This window comes from Mytilus galloprovincialis, chromosome 13, assembly GCF_965363235.1.
Source record: "Mytilus galloprovincialis chromosome 13, xbMytGall1.hap1.1, whole genome shotgun sequence".
NCBI classification, from domain to species: Eukaryota; Metazoa; Mollusca; class Bivalvia; order Mytilida; family Mytilidae; genus Mytilus; species Mytilus galloprovincialis.
The window spans coordinates 27,573,980-27,600,127 of NC_134850.1; the positions used below are offsets into that span (position 1 = coordinate 27,573,980).

The 26,148-nt window shown below is 30.9% G+C and overlaps 2 protein-coding genes across 2 annotated transcripts in view; both read left to right on the plus strand.

The window, feature by feature from the left end:
- Positions 1-26,148, plus strand: part of LOC143057456 (uncharacterized) — a 64,977-nt gene that overhangs the window by 27,138 nt on the left and 11,691 nt on the right. The window lies entirely within an intron of this gene.
- On the plus strand, positions 1,206-17,697 carry LOC143056424 (uncharacterized). Its single transcript, XM_076229510.1, has 5 exons — positions 1,206-1,269; positions 3,075-3,314; positions 11,293-11,513; positions 11,889-12,066; positions 13,625-17,697. The coding sequence occupies exons 2-5, from the start codon at positions 3,080-3,082 to the stop codon at positions 17,641-17,643; spliced, it is 4,653 nt and encodes a 1,550-aa protein (XP_076085625.1). The 5' UTR covers positions 1,206-1,269; positions 3,075-3,079; the 3' UTR covers positions 17,644-17,697.

The window sequence follows — 26,148 nt, forward strand, 5'->3', positions numbered from 1 at the left end:
TTCACTGTTTGGAACACGTGTTATATTTCTTACAAGTTTCTTTAAGATTCCCCCATGACATGTGAAGAATGATTGTGTTTCGTTTTCGAAATTCTCCGATTTTCGTGCAATATTTGGTAAACTACAGTGTGAGTAAATTTTTTATGTTATTTTATTTTATAACTTTAAGTAAATAGTTTTGATAAGTTTAAGCAATTAATTGTCTACGTTTCTTTGTTTGAACTGCCGATTGACGTGTACAAAGGTCATGTTTGTTAATATCTGCATTTTGTATGTTTTGCATTGTGTACATCGTTTATTTTAGAATAATTAATATTAAATATTGTTAGCGATAAAGTTTAACTATTATTCTCGCAATTGTATTATCTTATTAAATTTAAGCTAATTAATCTTTTGTAGTACAGAGTTGCTATCTGATAAAGAATTTATGGAAAGCTGTTAGTGCAATGTATACATATGTACACCTAGTTCTATTTTTATATTTTTTTACTTTATGGAATGTTAGTAATGCCAAATAGATATAGGAAGATGTGGTGTGAGTGCCAATGAGACAACTCTCCATCCAAATAACAATTTATGAAAGTAAACCATTATAGGTCAATTTACGGCCTTCAACGCTGAGCCTATAAAAAAAGCTATAAAGGGGCCCCAAAATTACTAGTGTAAAACCATTCAAACGGGAAAACCAACGGTCTAATCTATAAAAAAACGAGAAACGAGAAACACGTATACATTACATAAACAAACGACAACTACTGTACATCAGATTCCTGACTTTGGACAGGCAAGCCGTTTTATGTCATTTCGCTATTTAGTTCATGTTTGTTTTTGTTGGGACCCGACACTTATTTAAAGGAATTTTAATGCTTAAGAATAAATGTATGGAGGTCATTGAGTGTCATTTGGATAATAGTTATTTTGTTGTAATTTTTTGGTAAATAACGTCATAAATTTTGAGTTTATGAATTTTACTTTTCTCTTTGTAGCTTTTTACTATGTATTATGTGATTATCTTCAACGATGAAGCATATCAGTAAAGAATTTGAAACTAACGTAGTTCGAAGACTTTTTAAAAACATATAAGGTAAATCTCACTGCAAACCTTTATTTTTTAAATTCGTTTTCATCTATATGTATATATTTTTTTAGTTATCAAATATTGCTGAATTAATTTCTGCTCTTTTATCCAATCAGACTACTGATTTCTGATGGAATGGCGCTAAATCGCCTATAGTTTTGCAGACACATTTGGGAGAGATACATTTTATGGTAAGAAGAAAACAACTATTATTCATTCATCTGACCTTGTTATAAATGAAACATATGGTATCAAAATGACAGATACTTATTTGATCTAAATATATTTGTGACAAACTACTTTACATTTTTACTTTTATTCAGGAATGCGATAACAAGTCAACATTAAAATTGGGGGTCAATCTATAAAGAGTCAAAGCAAAATACAATGATTACTGCTATCTAAGATTAAAAAATGTTATAAATGATGATTATGAATGGACATGATGGATGTTTGGCATATACAATTTTTTTTTATCGTTTTTTTATTTACAAACAATTCACTCTATTTTAACCTTTAAGTCACCTTGATATTAAGGGCCCATTTAAATTTCTCCAAAATGAAATGAAGTATTTAAATTGCACAGGCAATGTTTACTTGGTCAAATCATTTTGCGTCTAAATCATTGTCAAAATTATTAGCGTCAGTTTATCTAACATGTTTAACCATAAGTTGAAGTACCATTATCTTGATTATATCCGTTTCCGATCTATCATACTTGTATTATTTGTATAACTACTTTTTACATCTATAAACATGCACTTCTATATTTACCAGGCATAGTAATACTAAAATATTTTTTCTGTACAGTAATTTGATTTTAAATAACCTGTAAGTACGCCATTTACTGCTTTCATTAGCTAGTAAATTTGGATGCCAATTATTTTGATACGTAATAAATAGTTTGTTTTCAATATCTTTAATAACAGACTTACTCAAAATACATTCAACATTACAATACTGATTAAGTTCAAATTCTTTAAACTTTGTATTCACTCTACAGTTTCAATTTTTTACTTTATAAAAACTGATATTATTACTCCAAAGAAATTGATTCTTATTAAGTCTACAATTGGACATCTTATTTAATCGTGACCATGTCCTAAATATGGTAGACCATTGTTAAACAATACATGGTTGTCATCCGATATCTCCATATGGTGTAAATTATTTCATTTCTCAATGACAACCCTAAATAAAAAGTTGAAATTATAAGAGGTTGTAACGTTATCTGGATCATATCCGATTCCGATTTATCATACTTGTGATATTTGTGTACATGTGTATACATTTGTACCTGTGCATGTATTACAAAATATCAGAATCTAACCTTACTACGCCTTAGGTACTAATTTGGAAGGTAGGCATTTATATCAAGATTCTTTCAGGGATTGCTTGTATGCATATTTTGTTAAAATATCCTGTAGCAACTCAGGAATATGCCAGTTGTTATCAAATAATACCTTTCTATGTATAATTGATTTTGTTTGTATGACAGTTTACTGTTTCTGTTTTTTCATTGTTTTCTCTTATAGTTGGTGTGTCCCTCGATTTTGGTTTGTGACCCGGATTTATATTTTACTTAATCGATTAATGCCTATTGAACAGCGGTATAGTACTGATGCATTTATTCATATCGTTTTCAAATTCAAATGTACTAATATAATTTTCAACTGAATATACCGAAATTCGTCAAAGCATCATAACTAGATACTTCAAAATGTTTCCGTCATGATGCCATTAAATGTAACTGTATTGCCATGCTGTATGATTTAATGTGGTGTGTTTTTAAAATTGTCCATATGGTTTAATCTAATACTTATAAACAATGTATAATGTGACTCCTTATGAAAAAGATAAGAAAAAAATCCACAAAATATACAAACAATCGACCGAAAGAAATGGTTGAGATTTCGGCATTATGAAAACTTTTGTAAGGTAATTATTAACGTGAGAACCCATTAAATAATAATACCATATATATATATTTTTTCAGACATAATGATGCTGCCTAATATCACTACATCACTCACCAGAGAAGAAAGCAATTATTTACGACTCGCCCATTTAATTATCCGAGTTTCACCCGAGGCGGTCAGGAAAAGTTTCGACCATCATTTTAATCCAGGTGGTCTTCAGATAGTCCTGATGATGAAGAAATCAAATATTGAAGTACTTTTGAAGAAAAAAATAATTAATCAGTCACAGTTCAGTACATTATATCCGAGTTCTACTGGTAAGTGTATGACTGCTTTCGATTTTTTGGTAAATATATCTTTTTTTTATACGACCTGAAAATTTTATAAATTCATTTCAAGGTTTTGGATCTCACAGAAATTGTACTTCAAGGTTAAATACCAAAGAAAGGTCAGTTTGGGATTGATTTTTGGAATAGTGGAATAAGGAAAGAAACCCATTTTGATACGTTGTACTAATTACTCATTTCTTGTCCAACTCAATGAATGAGCATTTACATAGTTCTTATAGATATACTCCTTGATATATATTTGAATATACGACGCTTTGTTATTGATGACAACTTTTCAATTGGCTTCAAAAAAAAATAAATATAGAGCTATAATAGGAAATGTAAATTATAAGATACTGGCTTGTGAGTCAAAGTTACTGAAATCAAACTTCACGAAACTTAACATTTATCATGACACCTTAAAAAACAAACAAAAATTGTTTTAATGTGAAGTTTACATTATCATTGTTCAATATAGGGTTCTGCGAAGCTTTTTTAAAAATGCGAAAGTAGTCGATATTTGGTAATTTCTTTAAACATTTTGATGTAAAGATGAGGTTCAGAATATCATAATATGAAACTTTCGACAGAGCACAGCTTGATACTAACGCGGAGGTCCAACAATGAACAAATTGGTTAAGTAGGGACACAACATTTAGGATTGACACATCAATATTTGAAACAACATAGGTTTCTGCCACAAAATTTATGTGGTTTCAGAGCCTAAAAATTGGAAATCGAACATTTACATAAAGGGGTCACATTTCCCTAATCTGTATACAGATATTATAAGATGTGGTAAAAGTGCCAATGAGACAACTCTTCATGCAAGTCACTATTTGTAAACGTAAATCATTATAGGTCAAAGTAGGGTCTTCTACACGGAGCCTTGGATCACACCGAAGAGCAAGCTACAAAGGGCCTGAAAATGAATTATTCTAGACCAGGAAAACCAAAGGTCTTATAAATTTAAAACAAAATCGAGAAACGAATAACTCATATAAACCACATCAACAAATGACAAAAACAGAAGATCAGCTTTCTGACTTAGGACAGGTGCAAACAAATGCAGCGGTTATACATGGTTAGATGCAGCAATTTTTGCTGAACTTTGTCGGAAATATTTGAATTATACCCTTTTAAATTCAATATGAACCAATCTGATAACAGGGTACAAAATTCGAAAATCCACGGTTAGAATCAACATATCACTGGTGGTAAGCGGATGGTCGTAACTAAAAGTTACGACCATCTGAATATGGGAGACAACTCTAGGGATAAGTTTTTCTTTTCCGATTTTCGTGCAGTAAAAGGTTCATTTGAGTCAAGCCGCTTGTGTTATATACCCATATCGTGAGTGCGTTGTTTTTGAAACCAAATTTGACGCATAAAATCATTTCAATTTTCGTAAAATAGTCATTCAAAAATTCGAACATGATGGTCGTAACTTTAACTTGTGATGGTCGTAATGTCAACTATAGTATTTTGGATGATGGTCGTAATTGACAAAAGATGGTCGTAACTTTGAAAGATGACCGTAACTCAAGTATTTAGACGAACTTTTATCAAATTATTTTAAAAGTACTGTGCATATGCATAACAATGTTAATAAACTCAGTTGTTATATAAAGTTTACTACAAAAAATATTATTTCATTTGTTACTCTGATAATGGTATGCAGAAATTAAGTTAAAGAATTATCAAACATACATTTTTGATATGTTCCAAACGACCATCATTTAGGAGAAACATTGAAAACTAATCAACTCGCATTAAGCCAAATAGTATGTTAGGGTTGAGTATTAATATATTTTTTACTGTACGTTAAGGCATAAAATTGTTGAATATTTGCTTTCAGATTTTTTTTTATTTACGACTTTTTATTATCTGCAATCATGTTGGCAGATGAAATTATTGAACGTACAATTTTGAACAATCTTCTTTAATTTTTAATCAGCTATTGCAGTTTTTATAAACCATTGGCTTTCAAATATTCGGCTTTTGGTGAATCATGATTAATGAAAATCCACAAATGCCTGGTGTTTTTAAAGTGTTGTCTTTATTTTTTATCGATTGCATGACGATCTTGCGGTATATAATTGATATTTGTTATAAGTATTGGTTTAGAATAAAAAAAACTTAATCCATGAACATTGTGTTAACCTAGAAAGTATGAATAAGGTTGGTATATATTTTACAATGCTACACGCGTTGAATTTAAGAGTAAGATCAAATATTAGTAGTTTTAGACAGGCTTGTAGCCAGGATAATATTACAAGGTAGAACTAAATGTACTGCGGCAAATATTACATACATATGCATGTAAATATTTTACAATGCTACACGCTTTGAATTTAAGAATAAGATCCCAAAAAAAATATTAGTAGTTTATAGCCAGCCTTGTAGCTAGGATAATATTACAAGGTAGAACTAAATGTACTGCGGCAACCATCACATACATATGCAGGTTGAAAATAATGTTTATATTATATGTTTATATTGTATAAATGTACTCAGATTTAAAAAAAAACAGCACGCTGAGTTGAAGCATAAAGTTCCATCTTTTAAATATTATCCTGGCTACAAGCTATGTATGAATACTGTTTGCTGAAATTCAAAAAATACATATAGTAAACAATGTAAATTGCTAACCCCTTTGATATTCTTTAGAAAGAAGATTAAGGATTCATACTGTGAATGATTTTTTTTACTCGTGTAGTAATTTTGACTCTAAATATGGCTCCTCTAGTAGTTGAAAGATGATCCCAAATTGTCAAGCCTGAGCTAGTATCTGATCATAGACTTTGCAATGTCAAAATACAGAGTGAATCTACCGAGTTAAGAAAGATTGGCAAAATGTGTTGCTCTTTTGGGTACACCAAGTAAATGTTTACAAAATTTCATGCGTAGTCTTTCTGAAAGAATTTTAGGATAAGCCTGATCTACATTTGTAGTGATAGATTTTTTTTTTTTTTTGAAAGGGTTGAAATATCCCCAAATTTTAGTACTATATAAGAGAATAGGTTTTATTGTATGCTCAAAAACATGAAGATTGTTTTTTTAAATTTGGATTTAGTGACAGAATGTCCTTGCGTAGCTTATAGTAGGCTTTTAACGCTTTATTATAAAATTCTCTCTGAGCGAAGGAAAAAAATCCAGATGCACTAAAAGTTATTCCTTAATATTTACAATGTTGAGCACAATCAATAAGTCTGTTATTAAAAATAAAAATCATGTTTGATATGTCTGCCTGTCTTGTTAAATACAAGCACCTTGGTTTTAATGGGATTCATTTTCAAACACCGATCTTAATCCATCAAGTTTACTTTGAAGTCCTTTTGCTGAAATTGAAAAAATGGCAATATCATCAGCATATATATATAGTAAAGAATAAACTGGTCGTGAATAAACAACAGCTTGATCAGGGGAACTTTAAATACAATCAGGAAGTTCATTTATACAAATTTTAAACAAATTTGGAGTCAAATTGTCTCCTTGATTTACTCCAACTTTAGTTCTAAAGAGATCTCTTACCATACTCTTTAACTATATTCAATAGCTTAAGTTTTATCCCTGGGAGAATGACAGTATCAAAAACCTTCTGGAAATCAACAAAGCAGGCAAACACTCTACCTACTTTTGTATTACAAATAATTATTAATAATAGTTTTTAGAATGAACATATGGTCAGATGGTCGCGTTTTTTTTTGGTAAACCCAATTTGGCTATCACCAATGATATGATATTTATCTAAGAATTTACAAAGATGTGTATCTTATTAAAAAAGCTTCCCCAATGAATCAGTAATTGTAATTCCTCGATGGTTATTAAGATCGGATGCATCATTCCCTTTGTGAATTTGGAATAAAAAAACCTGTGGTCCAGGGTTCATGGTATTTTCCATAAGAAACACAAAGATGTATAGCGGATAGCATGGTACCAATAGGCGTATTCAGAACTTTCTAAAACCACGGGTTATAATTATACCTGAACTTCGAAATTGCACCTTATAATCAGCTTGACTTTATACCAAATGACAATACGACTTCTCAAAATCCAAGCTAAGAATAAGATGTATGTTCTTTAATTCGATCACGGACCTGCGAATTCGCGGATATGGTCTTGTCTCGATAACGACCCCCATACCATTATTTTGATTCCTTACTTATGCTATCTCGACTTAAAGTATCAATTTTAAATTGTAGATTTTTCTTTTGAATTCCACCTAGTAAGTACATACTAGTTTTTAAAAAGTTTATCTTTTCAATACATGCAAAATATAAAGAAAATAAATCAGAATACTGTTATTTCATGTGATGTCAAATTTGTTAAAGGCGCCTTTTCTTAATTCGTAACTAATAATGATCATAACCAGAGCTGTGTTTTAAAATGAATTCTCCACTTTTGAGAAATTTATATTGTTATTAAACTTAACCGCTTGTAATTAGTTGCCTCTTGGTCGATTTTATACATTATATTTTAAGTAACAGTGACTGGTCATTTCATTTTGTATTGGTTTTTTTTCTTTTCGATTCATTCCAATTTTCTTTCCTTTCGCACTTTTATACAGGTATCCCTCTCTTCATCCCTTTTAGTTTTTATCATTTAGTGAAATCAACTCCACAAATATATCATATAATATATTCATATAACAAAAGACACATTTAAAACTCTTGACTTGTCTTATTCGTTCCTATTTAATAAAGAGTTACGACCATCACAATTTTAAGTTACGACCATCCTGAACTTTTATGTTTTTTTAGTTACGACCATCATGCTCGAATTATTGAATGATCATTTTACGAAAATTGGAATGTTTTTATGTATCAAATTTTGTTTCAATATCAACTCACTGACGATTAGTATGAATGAGACAAGCGGTTTGACTGAAACATTTTTTTTACTGCACGAAAATCGGAAAAGAAAAATTTATTACTAGAGTTGTCTCCCATCTTCGGATGGTCGTAACTTTAAGTTACGACCATCCGCTTACCACCAGTGACATATACCGAGAACCTAACTATTTATATACTCGAAAAATATATGAGCAACATTTTTGTTTTATCCAAAACGATATTTTGCACATATTAACAGCTCTGTGAAATACCTTATGTAGAACAAGTAGTTTTTTACATGGTAAATCTGTTGTTCCTATCTATATATATATATATCAACGATCTTTAATGTTCTCAAAATGAAGATATTATAGCAGCTTTAATTGTTCAGTATATATGAAAAGTGTGAGGACATGTTGCAAATATACAAGACACAAGTCAAAACATGAAATACTGATTTCTGACAGACAGTGTCTTATGAACACGTGCAAGATGTTGTTAAGTAAATTTTTGGTATTTTGTTTTTCAAATTCAAAGTGAAAGTGAAAAAAAAGGCCTTAGCAGACCTTATTTTGTATGGTTTTGATGCTTATTCAATTTTGAAATAAGTGGGAAGCTTACCTAGTTAGCTATAAATAATCTCATCAAGGTACCAGGATTCAAGTGTTGTATATGCATGTAAAGCTCGAATTTACAATTTTATAACGGTCAAATAAATCGGGTCAAACACACAATTTTCGTCGGAAAACGCATGGAACCAAAAGGTATATGACAATTGTTCCCAATACGTGCTGTAAGTCGATAAAGTCTAACGTTTGATTTGTGGACTTTTTCTTTTAATAACCTTGGATTTCGGTATTTATTATCTTTTTGATACAATATCATCAGTTAATGGATCAAGAAAATAAACTTTGTACCGCTTATTTTGTTGATATAGAATCAAGAAACCAGTTATATTAATTGAAACCCTTTTGAAATGTTCCATATTTCATGACAGATATTGTACCAAAATTAAAAGTGCAGTTGTACCATTAAATAAAGACAACAGTAGTATACCGCTGTTCGAAATTCATAAATCGATTGAGAAAAAAACAAATCCGGGTTACAAACTAAAACTGAGGGAAACGCATCAAATACAAGAGGAGTACTACGACACAACAGAAACACAACATTAAAATGTAACACACAGAGAAACGAACTATAATATAACAATGGCCATTTTCCTGACTTGGTACAGGATATTTTAAGAAAAAAAAATGTTGGCTTGAACCTGGTTTTGTGGCATGCCAAACCTCCCGCTTTTATGACAATGTTAAATATAACATTAAAATGACAACATTACATTACACGACAGGACTACAATACAAATAAATAAGAGAATATATAGGACAGAGAAACACACGAATGATAGCTAACAAAAGGTACTAGATTTAAAATTCAATACGTCAGACATGCGTTTTGTCAAAACTTTTAAATCAGTCGAATTGGAAGTCGGTATTCATAACATTTTGTGAAATCTCCAATGTATATGATGGTGGATTACTACCTGGCAAATTTGACAACATTAAGTTTTTGATTTAAACTTGAAATGTTTACGCAGCTAGTTGAATGTCAATGCTCAGAAATACTGTACCATACTGATGTCTATCCCAGGAATATATTACCTGATCTGTATTTGACAAAACATTTAGAATTTTTAGGTCCATAATGCTCTTCTACATCGTACCTTATTAAACTTTTAATTTTGTTTATTCGAACGTCACAGATTAAACTTTGTACAGAAAACGGTTGTCAGACGTTCAAAACTCTTGCCCGTTATTTATGCTGAGTTTATGTACTGGCATTAAACGAATGATCATACACTGAAACGGTCTGTCTAAAAATTCTCTAAAATTATTAAAAAGTTATTTAGAAAACAGAAAACAACGCATTAAAATTGGAAGTTCTTACAGTGAATGGGATCGTATGTTTAAAGGCGTACCACAAGGGTAAATTCTTGGTCCAGTTCTTTTCAATATCTTCATAAATAACATATTTCATTTTGTACAAAAAAAACACCATTTATGATAATGCTTATGACACCACTGTATCATACAGTGATCATAATTTAGATAAAGTTGTTGAAAGTTTAGAAACTGATAGTTTAAATCTTAAAAATGGTTTTCTATAAATTTAATGAAGGCTAATCCTGACAAATTCCAGGCTATAGCCATTGGAAAAAAGACAAATAAACATAATTTGATATTTAATTTAAATGGAAACAAAATTTCTTGTGAAGAAAATGTTTAACTTCCTGGAATAACTATAGATTCGGACTTAAATTTTAATAATCATATATGTGAAATATGTAAAAAGACATCAAGACAATTAAATATTCTAAAACGTATGGGTAAATATTTAAACAGGCTAGGTAGGTTAACAGCACACTACTCATTCATTCTTTCGAATTTTAACTATTGTCCAGTAATTTGGCACTACTGTAGTGAAAAAAATTCTTTTAAAATGGAAAAAAATCAAGAAAGAGCTCTTAGATTCATTTATGAAGATTATGATAGTCCTTACGAAAAACTGCTAGAAAAATCTAAATTACCACCTTTAAAAATAATATGAATAAAAACAATTGCAATAGAAACATTTAAAATAATTCACAAAAATGTCCGAGCTACATTCATGATTTGATCAATATAAAAATTAACAAGTATGATTTAAGATCACAGCAGTACTCCTAAGAGTTCGAACTACTAAGTATATCTTAAAATCGTTTCGCTATAATGCTGCACAAATCTGGAATGAGCTACCGAACCATTGTCGAATGGAAAAAAATTGGTACAAACATGGGATCCAAGTAACAGCTCATGTCAGTGCAGTGCATGCATATAGTGTTTATGCCTGGTTTTTTTTACTTTCATTTTTTGTGTGACTACATGTTTATGATTTGTGCAATCTTATTATTAACTTGTGCTATATTTCAAGTGTATTATATACTTTTAACTTATATATGTCATTTATGGTATCTTACTATTTTAAAATTTCTACTTCTATTTACTATTTCTAACATTTAATATACTTGTGTTCGTTTAACCCTCAAAGAATATATATTTCACTGTTTGAATAACAAATGTGTATTGTAGGTTCTTCAGTGTCATCGTCTGATATGGATGTTACCCTCATGGTATGTTTACTGCGAAACATAGCGAAGATACAGATTCAAGATGTACTTCCAAAACCTTCAGATACCAGTGAGTGTGCTGATTTATCACGAATTAAATATTACAGAAATTATATAACACACTCAAGTGATGGTAAACTGGACGATTGTGTTTACAGTGAAATATGGAAAAACGTGTGTGAGGTACTATATTTTATATGATATGATTTAAAAGACTGGGCAATAATGCACGTTTATTATCTAACAATATGATATGTGCTCAGTAACGATTTGTTTGTGTAATAATATGCATGGTTATTTAATCAGATAATAAAAATTCATATTTTGATAGAAAGAACTTATTAGTAGTATTTCGACAAATTAATCAAGTTTATATGATACATATATTAGTTTTTTTTTTAATAGTTAAACTGAACTTTAAGTAATAGTAAAAGTTCATTTATAGGACTTCTTATTTGTATAGTATGTTTTTAATTCTTGCGTATCATTTATATTTGATGGCATAATTTAAGAAAACTAATTGTTTGGGAATGATATTTTTTCAATTTTATATTACAGGCAATAGGTAGACTTAGTAAACAAACACTTAAAGATGAGTGTGACGCTCTGCGATTTGCAGAACTCGATTGTTCACTGAGGGAATTTTACATGCAATTATGCAAAACTATAGAAATGGAAGAAAAAGTCAAAGACCTTGAAAGAGAACTCATGCATCCAATTCCTAAGACCTTGAGAGGTATAGTTATAATAACGTCAACGATGCAAATCTTCATAATTTACATAAATCTCTGATCATTTTACTTTCTTCTAAATATTACATTTTTCAAATTGTAGTTCGTAAGAAAAGGAAATTGAGATATAACAGGCGGGTCTTGGTTTTACCCCTTATATATAAAGATAGATTTGAAGGGCAATTCGTTACCTTTAACTTTGGTTCACACTTTTCTGTAAAGTTCGTTTTGTGCATTTAACAGATCAACAAGCTTTAAGTAATTGCTAGCTATTAAATTGGTTTTACGTGTCTTGTGTCTATGGTTTTAGTGCTTCATACAAGCCTGTTAATTTCGATCATTAATATTATATAATTTTGTAAGACTGTCATACAAGTAAAAGGTTTAGCTACCTATAAACCATGTTTAATCCACCATTTTCTACTAGAAAATCCCTGTATTTTGATTTGTTTGATTAGTTTGATGTGTTTGAGCCTTTGATTTTGGCGTTATTAATTTTCCTTGGAGTTCAGTATTTTTGCTATTTTACTTTTCCAACTGTTTTACAGTTATTAAATGTTGTGCTGTTAAACCACAATGCTATGTTAATGAAGGTTAGAGAAAGGTTCAGTCCTTATAAACATGTGGTAAAAGCTGGCCCGGAGTTATTATTTCACATTTGATTACATAATGGCCTAAACCTGACTCTGCGGTATTAGTTGCGTTCATCTGAAAGGTCATAGGATGACATATAGTTTCTTTGAATCATAACATTAAGGTTCTTTTGAATAGTTGTCTCATTGGCAATCATACTATATCCCACTATTTGTATATAGGGTAAATAATGTTGCTTTAACCCATAACATCTCTTCAGCAAAATAAAATTTGACAATTTAATATTGTTAACTGATATTCGATAATCCTAAATAGGTCAGATAATGGGATATAACATACCACGTCACATTGTCAGTAAATACAATTTATATCCACAATTTGTAGAATTCTGCGAAGCTATAACGATAACATGGATAACATTACATACATTGTTTTCATGTTTTCATGTTTGAAGCATAATCAAGTTGAATTATTTTTAACACATTTTTTTTTAGTCTGCTGCCTAATATAGTTCCGTATCTACACAATGTTATTGTGTTCAGTCGAAAACGAAAAGATTGATCAACTGCATATATTGAATGCATATACAGGAGTAAAACAAATGAAATGGTATTTAGGTACCAGGTAGGAATTCATCGTAATGAAAAACGAAACGTTTTAGAGTTACCCATACTTTCTCCTAAGTATAACCAAAATGAATATATTCTAAATAACGTTAAGTCGCATAATGTAGATGGATTGAAAAGAAAGTTGCAAGAAAATGGTCGAAACAATATACATTGTACTGTGTAAAGTTTATAGTTTTAATTACTTTTTTGAGATTTTTTTGAGAATGTCATACTTGATATTCAAATCCCGTTGTTAAGGAAAACATTGTGAATCTTAATGACCCTGTTTCTATTTTCATTACATTATTGTCATTTCTTGAATACCACTATAATTCTGATCATACTGGTTTTTTTACTTCAGATAAGATTGACCAAGATATGGCGGAATGGGCAAAAGACGATTCAAGATATATAAAAACATCTTCAATGACAGTAATTCTAGAAAAAATAAGAAATAAATCATTCGTTGTGATAACCGGAAGTCCAGGAATGGGAAAAACTATAACGGCTCGCAATATATGTTTAAAGTTAAGAGACATAGATGGTTATACAATATTGCCTATAAGGGAACCAGCCAAAATACTTGAATACAGCACTAAAGAAATAAAACTGTTAATCTTCATAGATGATTTTTGTGGAACATTTTCATTGGATCAGTTAGAATTTAATAATTGGACTAGATATTATCCACAAATCATTAGGTGTTTGAGCGAATCAACATGTTTGAGAGTATTGGCGACATGTAGATTTCAGGTGTTGAAAACAAGACAACTTGAAATTTTTCTTAAAAAAATGAACATCATCGAATGTAATTTACTTTCCGAAGAACTTGGTCTTAGCATTTTGGAAAAAAGTTCAATTGCAGCCTTTCATTTAGGAACAGAAGTTGCAAAGAAATTGAATATTGAAAAACTAAAAAATATTGATATGTTTCCGCTTCTTTGCATGTTGTATGCAAAATCAACAAGTAAAGATACTGCTGATAATTTCGTGAATCCATACGAGAAGTTGGAGCTAGAACTAAGTCTTATGCGTTATCAAAACGAAGGAGGTTATCTTGGTTTAGCATTTCTCGTTTTGTTTAATAAAACCATACCAAAAACACTATTAACAAGTAATGTCACATTATCATTAAAAACCAAAACTTTATATTCATCATTATGCCAAGAATTGAAGCTCTCTACAAAACCAACATTCAGTTATGTTTTAGCATGTTTACTAGAATTTCAAGGAACGTACATAAAAGAAACAGAAAGTTGTATAGTTGCAGTTCATGATAAGATATTTGATATCATATCTTTTTACGTTGGAAAACAGATCCTTAATACTGTCCTACAACATGGAGATTGGACTTTTGTATCTCAACGAGTTCAACTTGAATCAATCAATGAAAAGCATTGTGATCTTTCTATTTTACTTCCTCGTGAGTATGAAAGAAAGTTCTTTGACAGACTTGCGGTTGAAATAACAAACAATAAATATTTCAATGTGTTTTGTGTAAATCAGTTACAACATGATTCTTTTCAGCACGCTTTTTTGAAATTTGTTTCCGAAAACGAAATGATCTGTAATATAATGACTGAGAACATCTGGCCACTTACTCTTTCATCGTTGTTAGGTTATACTCATATTGTAGAGTTCATAATGTTAAAACGGAAAAATCAAAAATCAAATAAGACAGAAATTAGTTTTGACAAATGTAGTGACTGGAAGCTGATTAACTCATTCATGAGTAAAAAACAGTACACAGGGCAATATTTTACTGAAATAGGAACTTTAGGCAGATTAAGTGATGCACAATCCTTTAAAACTTCGAAATTTGAAGAGCGGGGGTTATCAAGATCATTTGGCTTGTTTAGCGGACACAGTTCAAGCGAAGATGATATACTTAATAACGAACGCTTTGATGATTCTGATGACTTCAGGGATTTCGTAAATGAACTCAGGAATACATTTAGTGCACCGCTACTTTTTGCCTGTTTCAAGGGTCATATTGATATTGTCAAACTCCTCGTAAGTTACTTTGATGTAAATGATGTTTCTGGGATCTGCTCTCCAATAGTCTTTGCCACTTCAGCCAATGAACCTGAAATTGTTAAAATTCTAATAGAAGCTGGTGCTAAAGTGAATAAATTTACACCAAAATGGGAATCTCCACTTTGTGAAGCATGTATCAACGGATTTATCGACATAGTAGAAATCCTGTTAAAAAATAATGCAGATGTAGATAAGCATGGAATATCCACAAGTTACCCATTAATATGTGCATGCGTTGAAGGGCACAAAGACATAGTAAAATTACTGACTGAAAACTCTTGTGACGTCAATATATGTGATACACATAAACAAACTGCACTACACATAGCCTCTAAAAAGGGATATATAGATATTGTTGAGATTCTTTTAGAGAATAAATCTGATGTAAATCGCGGTGATAGATACCGGAAATTAGCGCTACACCACGCTGTAAGTAACAATTTCTATGATATAGTGGATATTTTAGTTAAGCATAGTAGCAATATTAACCATGCTGACATTAACAATGCAACACCATTGTATTATGCCATTAGAAAGAATAATACAGATATCGTTAGTCTTTTAATCCAAGCAAACTGCGATGTAAATGCTACTGGTGAAAATCATGAACCATTTTTGCATGTAGCTTTGAGAATGGGACGTTCAGAAATTTCAAAGATCTTGATACAAAACAGCTCTAATTTAAACCTGCATAACAAAAAAAAGGAAAACGCTTTACATATTGCGGTTTCAATGAACTATGAGGAAATTATTCCCCTTCTTCTTGAGAAAAATCCTAACATGAATCATCGGAACACATTGGGCGAAACAGCTTTATTTATTGCATGTAAAATGGGAAGGAAACAAATTGTTAAACAACTATTAGAAAAATGCTGTAATATCAACGTTCCAAACAATAATAAAATGACACCGTTGTTTATTGCAAGTTATTTCGGTCATGTAGAAATCGCGAATTTGTTGATTCAGAAAGGTTGCAATGTCAACCAGCTTGACGATGTCGGTGGGAGTCCGTTTTACATAGCATGTCAGAACAATCATATTGACATTGTCAATTTATTATTGACCCAACCGTACACACCGGATGTTAATATACAGTTAGTTAGTTATGGTTACACACCTTTAATCATCGCAAGTAGTAAAGGACATTTCGATGTCGTCAAAATACTTGTAGAAAATAATTGTAAGATAGACATGTACGACCATGGTGAAAGTACAGCTTTAAAATTATCCGTTAAAAAAGGTCATAAGGATATTGTACGAAAGCTATTGAAACATGATTGTGATATTAACCATTTAGATGAGTTTCACAAATCACCTCTATTGTACGCAATCGAAAGCGGTTTCAATGATATCGTTAAAGAATTACTATCAACGACAAAGTGTGACGTTAATATATATGATCATCAACAAATGTCAGCATTAATATATGCTACAGAGCGAGGGAATACAGAAGTCGTGCAGTTATTATTACAAAGCGAGTGTAATATAAATTACTGTAATGGAAAAAACGAAACTGCTCTTTTCATTGCATGTAAAACTGGAAAAAGTGATATCGCCAAACTACTACTGAATAGCAAATGTGATATTGATAAATGCAATAACCAGGGTCGGTCTCCTCTTTGGATTTCAAGCGCAAATGGCTTTACCAATGTTGCTGAATTATTAGTTCAGAATGGTTGTACTATAGACTTGTTGGATAATGTCGGAGGTAGTCCGTTTTATATTGCATGTCAGAACTATAAAATTGATATCATTTATCTACTTTTACGACAAGATCCAAAACCGGATATCAATATACAACCTGTTAATTACGCATATACACCGCTGATTAGAGCATGCATTAAAGGTCAACAGCAAATAGTAGAATTGCTTATAGAAAACAATTGCAATGTTAACCTTTATAGTCACGATCAGGAAACTGCTTTACATTGGGCGGCAATTACGGGTCATGGCGATATCGTTAGAATACTCATCGAAAACAGATGCGATGTAAATCACTGCGATAGAAACCATAAGACAGCACTGTTTTATGCAGTGGAGGCAAACAATCAAGAACGTACAAAGCAAAAATATATAGTAGACTTGTTACTAAATAATGCCGGTGATGTGAATATTCAAGATATATCACAACGAACAGTTCTTCATTATGCAGTATCCAGAGGAGATAAAGACATTGTTGGAACTCTACTTGGATATAACTGCAATGTCAAACTTTTAGATGATAAAAACCAGTCAGCTTTAAACATTGCTATTTTGAAAGGGTATTTTGATATTACCCAACTTATCCTAAAAGCTGACAGGACAGTTTTGTTTTATGACCAGTTTGGTGAAACTTCTTTGTAGATGTAACAATATACGCATACTTAATAAAACGTTTAAAGTGTGGTTATTGTAAAATAGTTGTTTTGACATCATAGCAAGAATTGGTTAAACTGGTTGGATATATTTTAAAAAAAAAGAGTTATTCTAAATATAAGGTCACTCAGAGTGTTTTTATATATTATATATTTAAGAATAATTTAATGCACTGAATTTAAATGACGTTATACTATTTTTTGTACAGTTTTGTTGATTTGAGTTCATAGATATACCAACACGTTGAACACACAAATTGAGTATTGAATGGTTCGAATGGCTACGCGCTAGACAATTTATTTGAAAATAAAACAAATGTAACAAACGAGTGCTTCTTTCTTGGACTGATATTGCAAATCATTTGTTTTTTTACATCAGGCAAAGTGGTCTAATATCACTGGTGGTAAGCGGATGGTCGTAACTAAAAGTTACGACCATCTGAATATGGGAGACAACTCTAGGGATAAGTTTTTCTTTTCCGATTTTCGTGCAGTAAAAGGTTCATTTGAGTCAAGCCGCTTGTGTTATATACCCATATCGTGAGTGCGTTGTTTTTGAAACCAAATTTGACGCATAAAATCATTTCAATTTTCGTAAAATAGTCATTCAAAAATTCGAACATGATGGTCGTAACTTTAACTTGTGATGGTCGTAATGTCAACTATAGTATTTTGGATGATGGTCGTAATTGACAAAAGATGGTCGTAACTTTGAAAGATGACCGTAACTCAAGTATTTAGACGAACTTTTATCAAATTATTTTAAAAGTACTGTGCATATGCATAACAATGTTAATAAACTCAGTTGTTATATAAAGTTTACTACAAAAAATATTATTTCATTTGTTACTCTGATAATGGTATGCAGAAATTAAGTTAAAGAATTATCAAACATACATTTTTGATATGTTCCAAACGACCATCATTTAGGAGAAACATTGGAAACTAATCAACTCGCATTAAGCCAAATAGTATGTTAGGGTTGAGTATTAATATATTTTTTACTGTACGTTAAGGCATAAAATTGTTGAATATTTGCTTTCAGATTTTTTTTTATTTACGACTTTTTATTATCTGCAATCATGTCGGCAGATGAAATTATTGAACGTACAATTTTGAACAATCTTCTTTAATTTTTAATCAGCTATTGCAGTTTTTATAAACCATTGGCTTTCAAATATTCGGCTTTTGGTGAATCATGATTAATGAAAATCCACAAATGCCTGGTGTTTTTAAAGTGTTGTCTTTATTTTTTATCGATTGCATGACGATCTTGCGGTATATCATTGATATTTGTTATAAGTATTGGTTTAGAATAAAAAAAAACTTAATCCATGAACATTGTGTTAACCTAGAAAGTATGAATAAGGTTGGTATATATTTTACAATGCTACACGCGTTGAATTTAAGAGTAAGATCAAATATTAGTAGTTTATAGACAGGCTTGTAGCCAGGATAATATTACAAGGTAGAACTAAATGTACTGCGGCAAATATTACATACATATGCATGTAAATATTTTACAATGCTACACGCTTTGAATTTATGAATAAGATCCCAAAAAAAATATTAGTAGTTTATAGCCAGCCTTGTAGCTAGGATAATATTACAAGGTAGAACTAAATGTACTGCGGCAACCATCACATACATATGCAGGTTGAAAATAATGTTTATATTATATGTTTATATTGTATAAATGTACTCAGATTTAAAAAAACAGCACGCTGAGTTGAAGCATAAAGTTCCATCTTTTAAATATTATCCTGGCTACAAGCTATGTATGAATACTGTTTGCTGAAATTCAAAAAATACATATAGTAAACAATGTAAATTGCTAACCCCTTTGATATTCTTTAGAAAGAAGATTAAGGATTCATACTGTGAAGGATTTTTTTTACTCGTGTAGTAATTTTGACTCTAAATATGGCTCCTCTAGTAGTTGAAAGATGATCCCAAATTGTCAAGCCTGAGCTAGTATCTGATCATAGACTTTGCAATGTCAAAATACAGAGTGAATCTACCGAGTTAAGAAAGATTGGCAAAATGTGTTGCTCTTTTGGGTACACCAAGTAAATGTTTACAAAATTTCATGCGTAGTCTTTCTGAAAGAATTTTAGGATAAGCCTGATCTACATTTGTAGTGATAGATTTTTTTTTTTTTGAAAGGGTTGAAATATCCCCAAATTTTAGTACTATATAAGAGAATAGGTTTTATTGTATGCTCAAAAACATGAAGATTGTTTTTTTAAATTTGGATTTAGTGACAGAATGTCCTTGCGTAGCTTATAGTAGGCTTTTAACGCTTTATTATAAAATTCTCTCTGAGCGAAGGAAAAAAATCCAGATGCACTAAAAGTTATTCCTTAATATTTACAATGTTGAGCACAATCAATAAGTCTGTTATTAAAAATAAAAATCATGTTTGATATGTCTGCCTGTCTTGTTAAATACAAGCACCTTGGTTTTAATGGGATTCATTTTCAAACACCGATCTTAATCCATCAAGTTTACTTTGAAGTCCTTTTGCTGAAGTTGAAAAAATGGCAATATCATCAGCATATATATATAGTAAAGAATAAACTGGTCGTGAATAAACAACAGCTTGATCAGGGGAACTTTAAATACAATCAGGAAGTTCATTTATACAAATTTTAAACAAATTTGGAGTCAAATTGTCTCCTTGATTTACTCCAACTTTAGTTCTAAAGAGATCTCTTACCATACTCTTTAACTATATTCAATAGCTTAAGTTTTATCCCTGGGAGAATGACAGTATCAAAAACCTTCTGGAAATCAACAAAGCAGGCAAACACTCTACCTACTTTTGTATTACAAATAATTATTAATAATAGTTTTTAGAATGAACATATGGTCAGATGGTCGCGTTTTTTTTTGGTAAACCCAATTTGGCTATCACCAATGATATGATATTTATCTAAGAATTTACAAAGATGTGTATCTTATTAAAAAAGCTTCCCCAATGAATCAGTAATTGTAATTCCTCGATGGTTATTAAGATCGGATGCATCATTCCCTTTGTGAATTTGGAATAAAAAAACCTGTGGTCCAGGGTTCATGGTATTTTCCATAAGAAACACAAAGATGTATAGCGGATAGCATGGTACCAATAGGCGTATTCAGAACTTTCTAAAACCACGGGTTATAATTATACCTGAACTTCGAAATTGCACCTTATAATCAGCTTGACTTTATACCAAATGACAATACGACTTCTCAAAATCCAAGCTAAGAATAAGATGTATGTTCTTTAATTCGATCACGGACCTGCGAATTCGCGGATATGGTCTTGTCTCGATAACGACCCCCATACCATTATTTTGATTCCTTACTTATGCTATCTCGACTTAAAGTATCAATTTTAAATTGTAGATTTTTCTTTTGAATTCCACCTAGTAAGTACATACTAGTTTTTAAAAAGTTTATCTTTTCAATACATGCAAAATATAAAGAAAATAAATCAGAATACTGTTATTTCATGTGATGTCAAATTTGTTAAAGGCGCCTTTTCTTAATTCGTAACTAATAATGATCATAACCAGAGCTGTGTTTTAAAATGAATTCTCCACTTTTGAGAAATTTATATTGTTATTAAACTTAACCGCTTGTAATTAGTTGCCTCTTGGTCGATTTTATACATTATATTTTAAGTAACAGTGACTGGTCATTTCATTTTGTATTGGTTTTTTTTCTTTTCGATTCATTCCAATTTTCTTTCCTTTCGCACTTTTATACAGGTATCCCTCTCTTCATCCCTTTTAGTTTTTATCATTTAGTGAAATCAACTCCACAAATATATCATATAATATATTCATATAACAAAAGACACATTTAAAACTCTTGACTTGTCTTATTCGTTCCTATTTAATAAAGAGTTACGACCATCACAATTTTAAGTTACGACCATCCTGAACTTTTATGTTTTTTTAGTTACGACCATCATGCTCGAATTATTGAATGATCATTTTACGAAAATTGGAATGTTTTTATGTATCAAATTTTGTTTCAATATCAACTCACTGACGATTAGTATGTATGAGACAAGCGGTTTGACTGAAACATTTTTTTTACTGCACGAAAATCGGAAAAGAAAAATTTATTACTAGAGTTGTCTCCCATCTTCGGATGGTCGTAACTTTAAGTTACGACCATCCGCTTACCACCAGTGAATATAAAGGTATCGGTATATACTAATAGGCGAATAGTTTTTTTTTACTTGATGCCGATAATGTACCTTAGTAATGTAAATTCAAACATCGCACAAAATGATGTATAACTTATGCGTTTCATATAGATCTACTAACATTGCGTAGATATGATGTTACTGCTAGGTGTTAATGCGAGAATGTGATCTCATTTCTTACAGTGAAGGTTGTTTCTTTAAAATTAACAATTTTATCATATTTTATGTCTCACAAACAGTCTCAACTACCTCATGATAATTTTACCGTAGACAGGGTTGGCTACATTTTCATAATTCTTCGGCTTAAAAATACTTTAAAATAACTTTACATGTATTTAGCATTGAGAATTTTCGAAGATGGGTAACACAATTGTATTAATGGAACTGACCAAAAGTGGAGGTTTGCTTCTAATAACAATTAATTGATCAATACATAGTTGTTGAACAATTACATAACTTTCCTAATTACTGAGTTACCTTTATATTATGAGACCCAAAATCTGATTTGAAACGGCATACATATATATAAATAAGAAGATATGGTATGCATGCCAATAAGACAACTCTCCATCCAAGTCATAATGTGATAAAAGTAAACAATATAGGCAAAAGTATGGGCTTCAACACGCAGCATTGGCTCAAATCGAACAACAAGCTAAAGGGGCTCCAACATGACTAGTAGAAAACAATTCAAACAATAAAAGCAACGAGTAACACATAAGAACCACACTAACAAACGACAACCACTGAACAACAGGTTCCTGGTGTAGGACAGGTACAAAGAAATGCAGCGGATGTAAACGTTTTAATAGGGACCAACATTCGCCCTAACCTTAACTAGTTGTTTAAGATAACAAAAAAGAAATACAGACTATAACATGTTATTTGAAATGGTTAAAATCAATCAAAAAGACATATTCACAAAAATAAGTTCATACATCGAAAAAAAAATTGATTTATGACACACTACAAATTCAATATTACATCAAAATGGGAGGAGATGTAAAACAATGTAAAAAAAAACCAACTATAACATTGGATAAGACGGCTTTAAATAAAATAACATACACATTTGAATATAATAATTTTGATGTCAAAAGTCATGAGAAGGATACAAGAGAGACATTCAAACTCATATGTCGCAAATTAACAGACAACGTAATAGCTGGGAAGAAAAATACCAATAGACATATAATAGTACCAACAAAAAAATCCGACAGTAAACTAAAGACTGACTGAGCTACACGAACCCCACCAAAACCGAGAAGTAGTTCGAGTACAGAAGAGACAATCTATCGTCATACTTCATTTTTTCAAAGGTGGTACATATTAAAAATAGTGAGACGAGATACAACACAAAATAGGTTAACATTGAAAAACAAAAATAAATACAAAAGTGTCAACAGGTTAAATTAGATAGAAGATTTGAGAGTATTTGCAGTAACTAAAAACTAGTTAAAAGCCAAACACATTAAATGATAAAAAGTGATGCATTAGAGTCGTCTGAGATCAACTATAACACGTCCGAGATTTTTTGTGTTTTAGCGCCATGGAAAGTCAACGAAGACATGAATTGTTCAATGCTAAAATATAGCTAGAATCTAACCTAATAGAAAATATGTATAATGTTATATATAGATTTATCAATCTGTATATAGAAAGTGAACATGGATTGAGAGTTGTCTCATTAGCACTAATACCACATCTTATATCTATTGGATGCCTATTTATACATCCCAAAATACATTCGAAAAGAGTATGTTTTAATCTGTTAATGACAAAATCGATATTTGGGCCATTATCAACAATTTTCAAAGATCTTATTTCAGCATGAATGAGATGACATTTACTAGTAAGTTTGTTTAAAGGCTCGATGAGCTTAAACGGATCACGTATTGATCTCCGCGCTTTTTAAAAGTAGAATATCACCTTAAAATCAGGTCACCCCCTAACGTAGGTAGTTTCAAAATAACATTGAAGCTCTTTTTAATTCAGAAAGATTAGGAAGTGTCTTGATTCACTTGGAAGACCAAGCCATACTTTAAGCTTTAAATTTTGACGTAGCAAAGGTATTGATAGTCCCTTTCAGTTTATTTATTATTAATCAACGACCTCACAGCCTTCATCCATTAGGAAAGAGTATCTCTAAAATTGCGGCGGGGTTGAACATGTTTATGAGATATCAACCCTCCTCCTATACCACATGCCAATATAGAAAAGTAAACGCATAACAATACGCACATTAAAATCCAGTTTAAGAGAAGTCCTAGTCTGATGTCAGAAGATGTAACCAAAAAAAAAAATAAACAAAATGACAATAATAAATAAATAACAACAGACAACTAGCAGTTAACTGGTGTGCCAGCTCCAGACTTCAATTAAACTGATTGAAAGATTATATATTCATCATATGAATATCAAGCACAATCCTACCCGTTAGGGGTTTAGTATCAAACTATCATAAAATATATGAGAAGATCATAACCCGTGTCATGTCAACAACTGTTTTTTTTTTAATAAATGTGTTTAGTTCCGATGCAAAGACTATATAAGTGAATCAATATTAAAGACAAAATATGCAATCTTTAATAACCTGACTACAGTATCGTAACTATATCCCTTCTTAATAAGTCTATTGAAAGGTTTTGTTAGCTTCTGAGGTGAATACTGACAATTTTGTGCTTTATAAAGAATATTTCCATAAAAAATTGGATGTGAAATACCTGAAGGTATAAGAAGTCTGCATGTTGAGCTATATTTACGAATGATGTCCTTATACCGATGATAAAATATAGTAAATTTTTTGACTAGTTTGTGATATCGAAAACCCTGGTGTAATAATTTTTGAGTAATACATAAATTTCTCTCGTTAAAATCTAAAACGTTGTTACATACACCAGCGAATCGTACAAGTTGAGCTATATAAACACCGTAAGATGGTGACAAGGGAACGTCACCATCTAAAAATGGATAATTAACAATAGGAAATGAAAAATCATCTCTTTTATCATAAATTTTAGTATTAAGCTTTCCGTTAATGATATAAATATCAAGATCGAGAAAATGGCAGTGGTCATTGTTAGTATTAGCTTTATTTAAAGTAAGTTCAACAGGATAAGCTTATTTAGTATACATACTGAAGTCGTCATTATTGAGAGCCAAAATATAATCCAAATATCTAAAAAGTATTATTAAATTTGTGTATCAGATGTTGTTTCGATGGGTCTTTGCTGATTTTTGTCATAAATCGTAACTCATAGCAATACAAAGACAGGTCCGCAATAAGTGGTGTACAGTTAGTCCCCATTGGAATTCCGATAACCTGACGATATACGGAACCTCCAAAACGAACGAAAATGTTATTTAGTAAAACTTTAAGGGCAGATATAGTATCAAAGCATGTCCAATTGACGTAATTCTTTTGTTTATTGCTACTAACAAATGACCTAAAAGAGTTTGAACATATATATTCACATTCTGACTTTTTAAATGCCCATTTAATTAGGTGTGTGATTTTTTTCTTAATGAGAATCTGAGGCAATGTGGTATATAGGGTAAAAAAATCAAAACTTTGAACAGATTCAAAATCACCAGTATAAGCAGGCAATTTATCAAGTACTTCCAACGAGTTCTTGACACTCCAAAAGTAATTAATTCCACTATTTTCGAAGGCCTTATTTGAACAATTTATTATCAGGTTTTTGATTGTACCAAGTGTACTGGTAAGAAGAATAGACCATTTAGTAGTGGAACAATGGCTTGAAGACCAAATAAATCTATATTGGTAAGGTGCTTTGTGTAGCTTCGGAAGCCAATACTTTTTTGGGACTTTCATTGTATTTGGTTCTGCTTGTAAAGCGGTAGCTTAAAGATTATGTTTGTTACAGATGTCGTTTTCTGAAAATGGAGTCAGTTGGAATGTTGGTGAATTGGGGATTTCTTTTTGTAGAACCTCAATGTAAAATTTACGTCAAACAATAATAATATTATTAACAGCTTTATCGGCCGGGACAAAAAAAATCCTTGGCTTATTCTGTTAGTTTATGTTTGATACGAGACATATGTTTATTATGGTTATTGTTAAGAGTAAAATGTTCTTTAAAATGTTGAATACGTATATCAATAGTTATCAAAAGTACCAGGATTATAATTTTATACGCCAGACGCGCGTTTCGTCTACATAAGACTCATCAGTGACGCTCAGATCAAAATAGTTAAAAAGCCAAATAAATACAAAGTTGAAGAGCATTGAGGATCAAAAATTCCTAAAAGTTGAGCCAAATATGGCTAAGG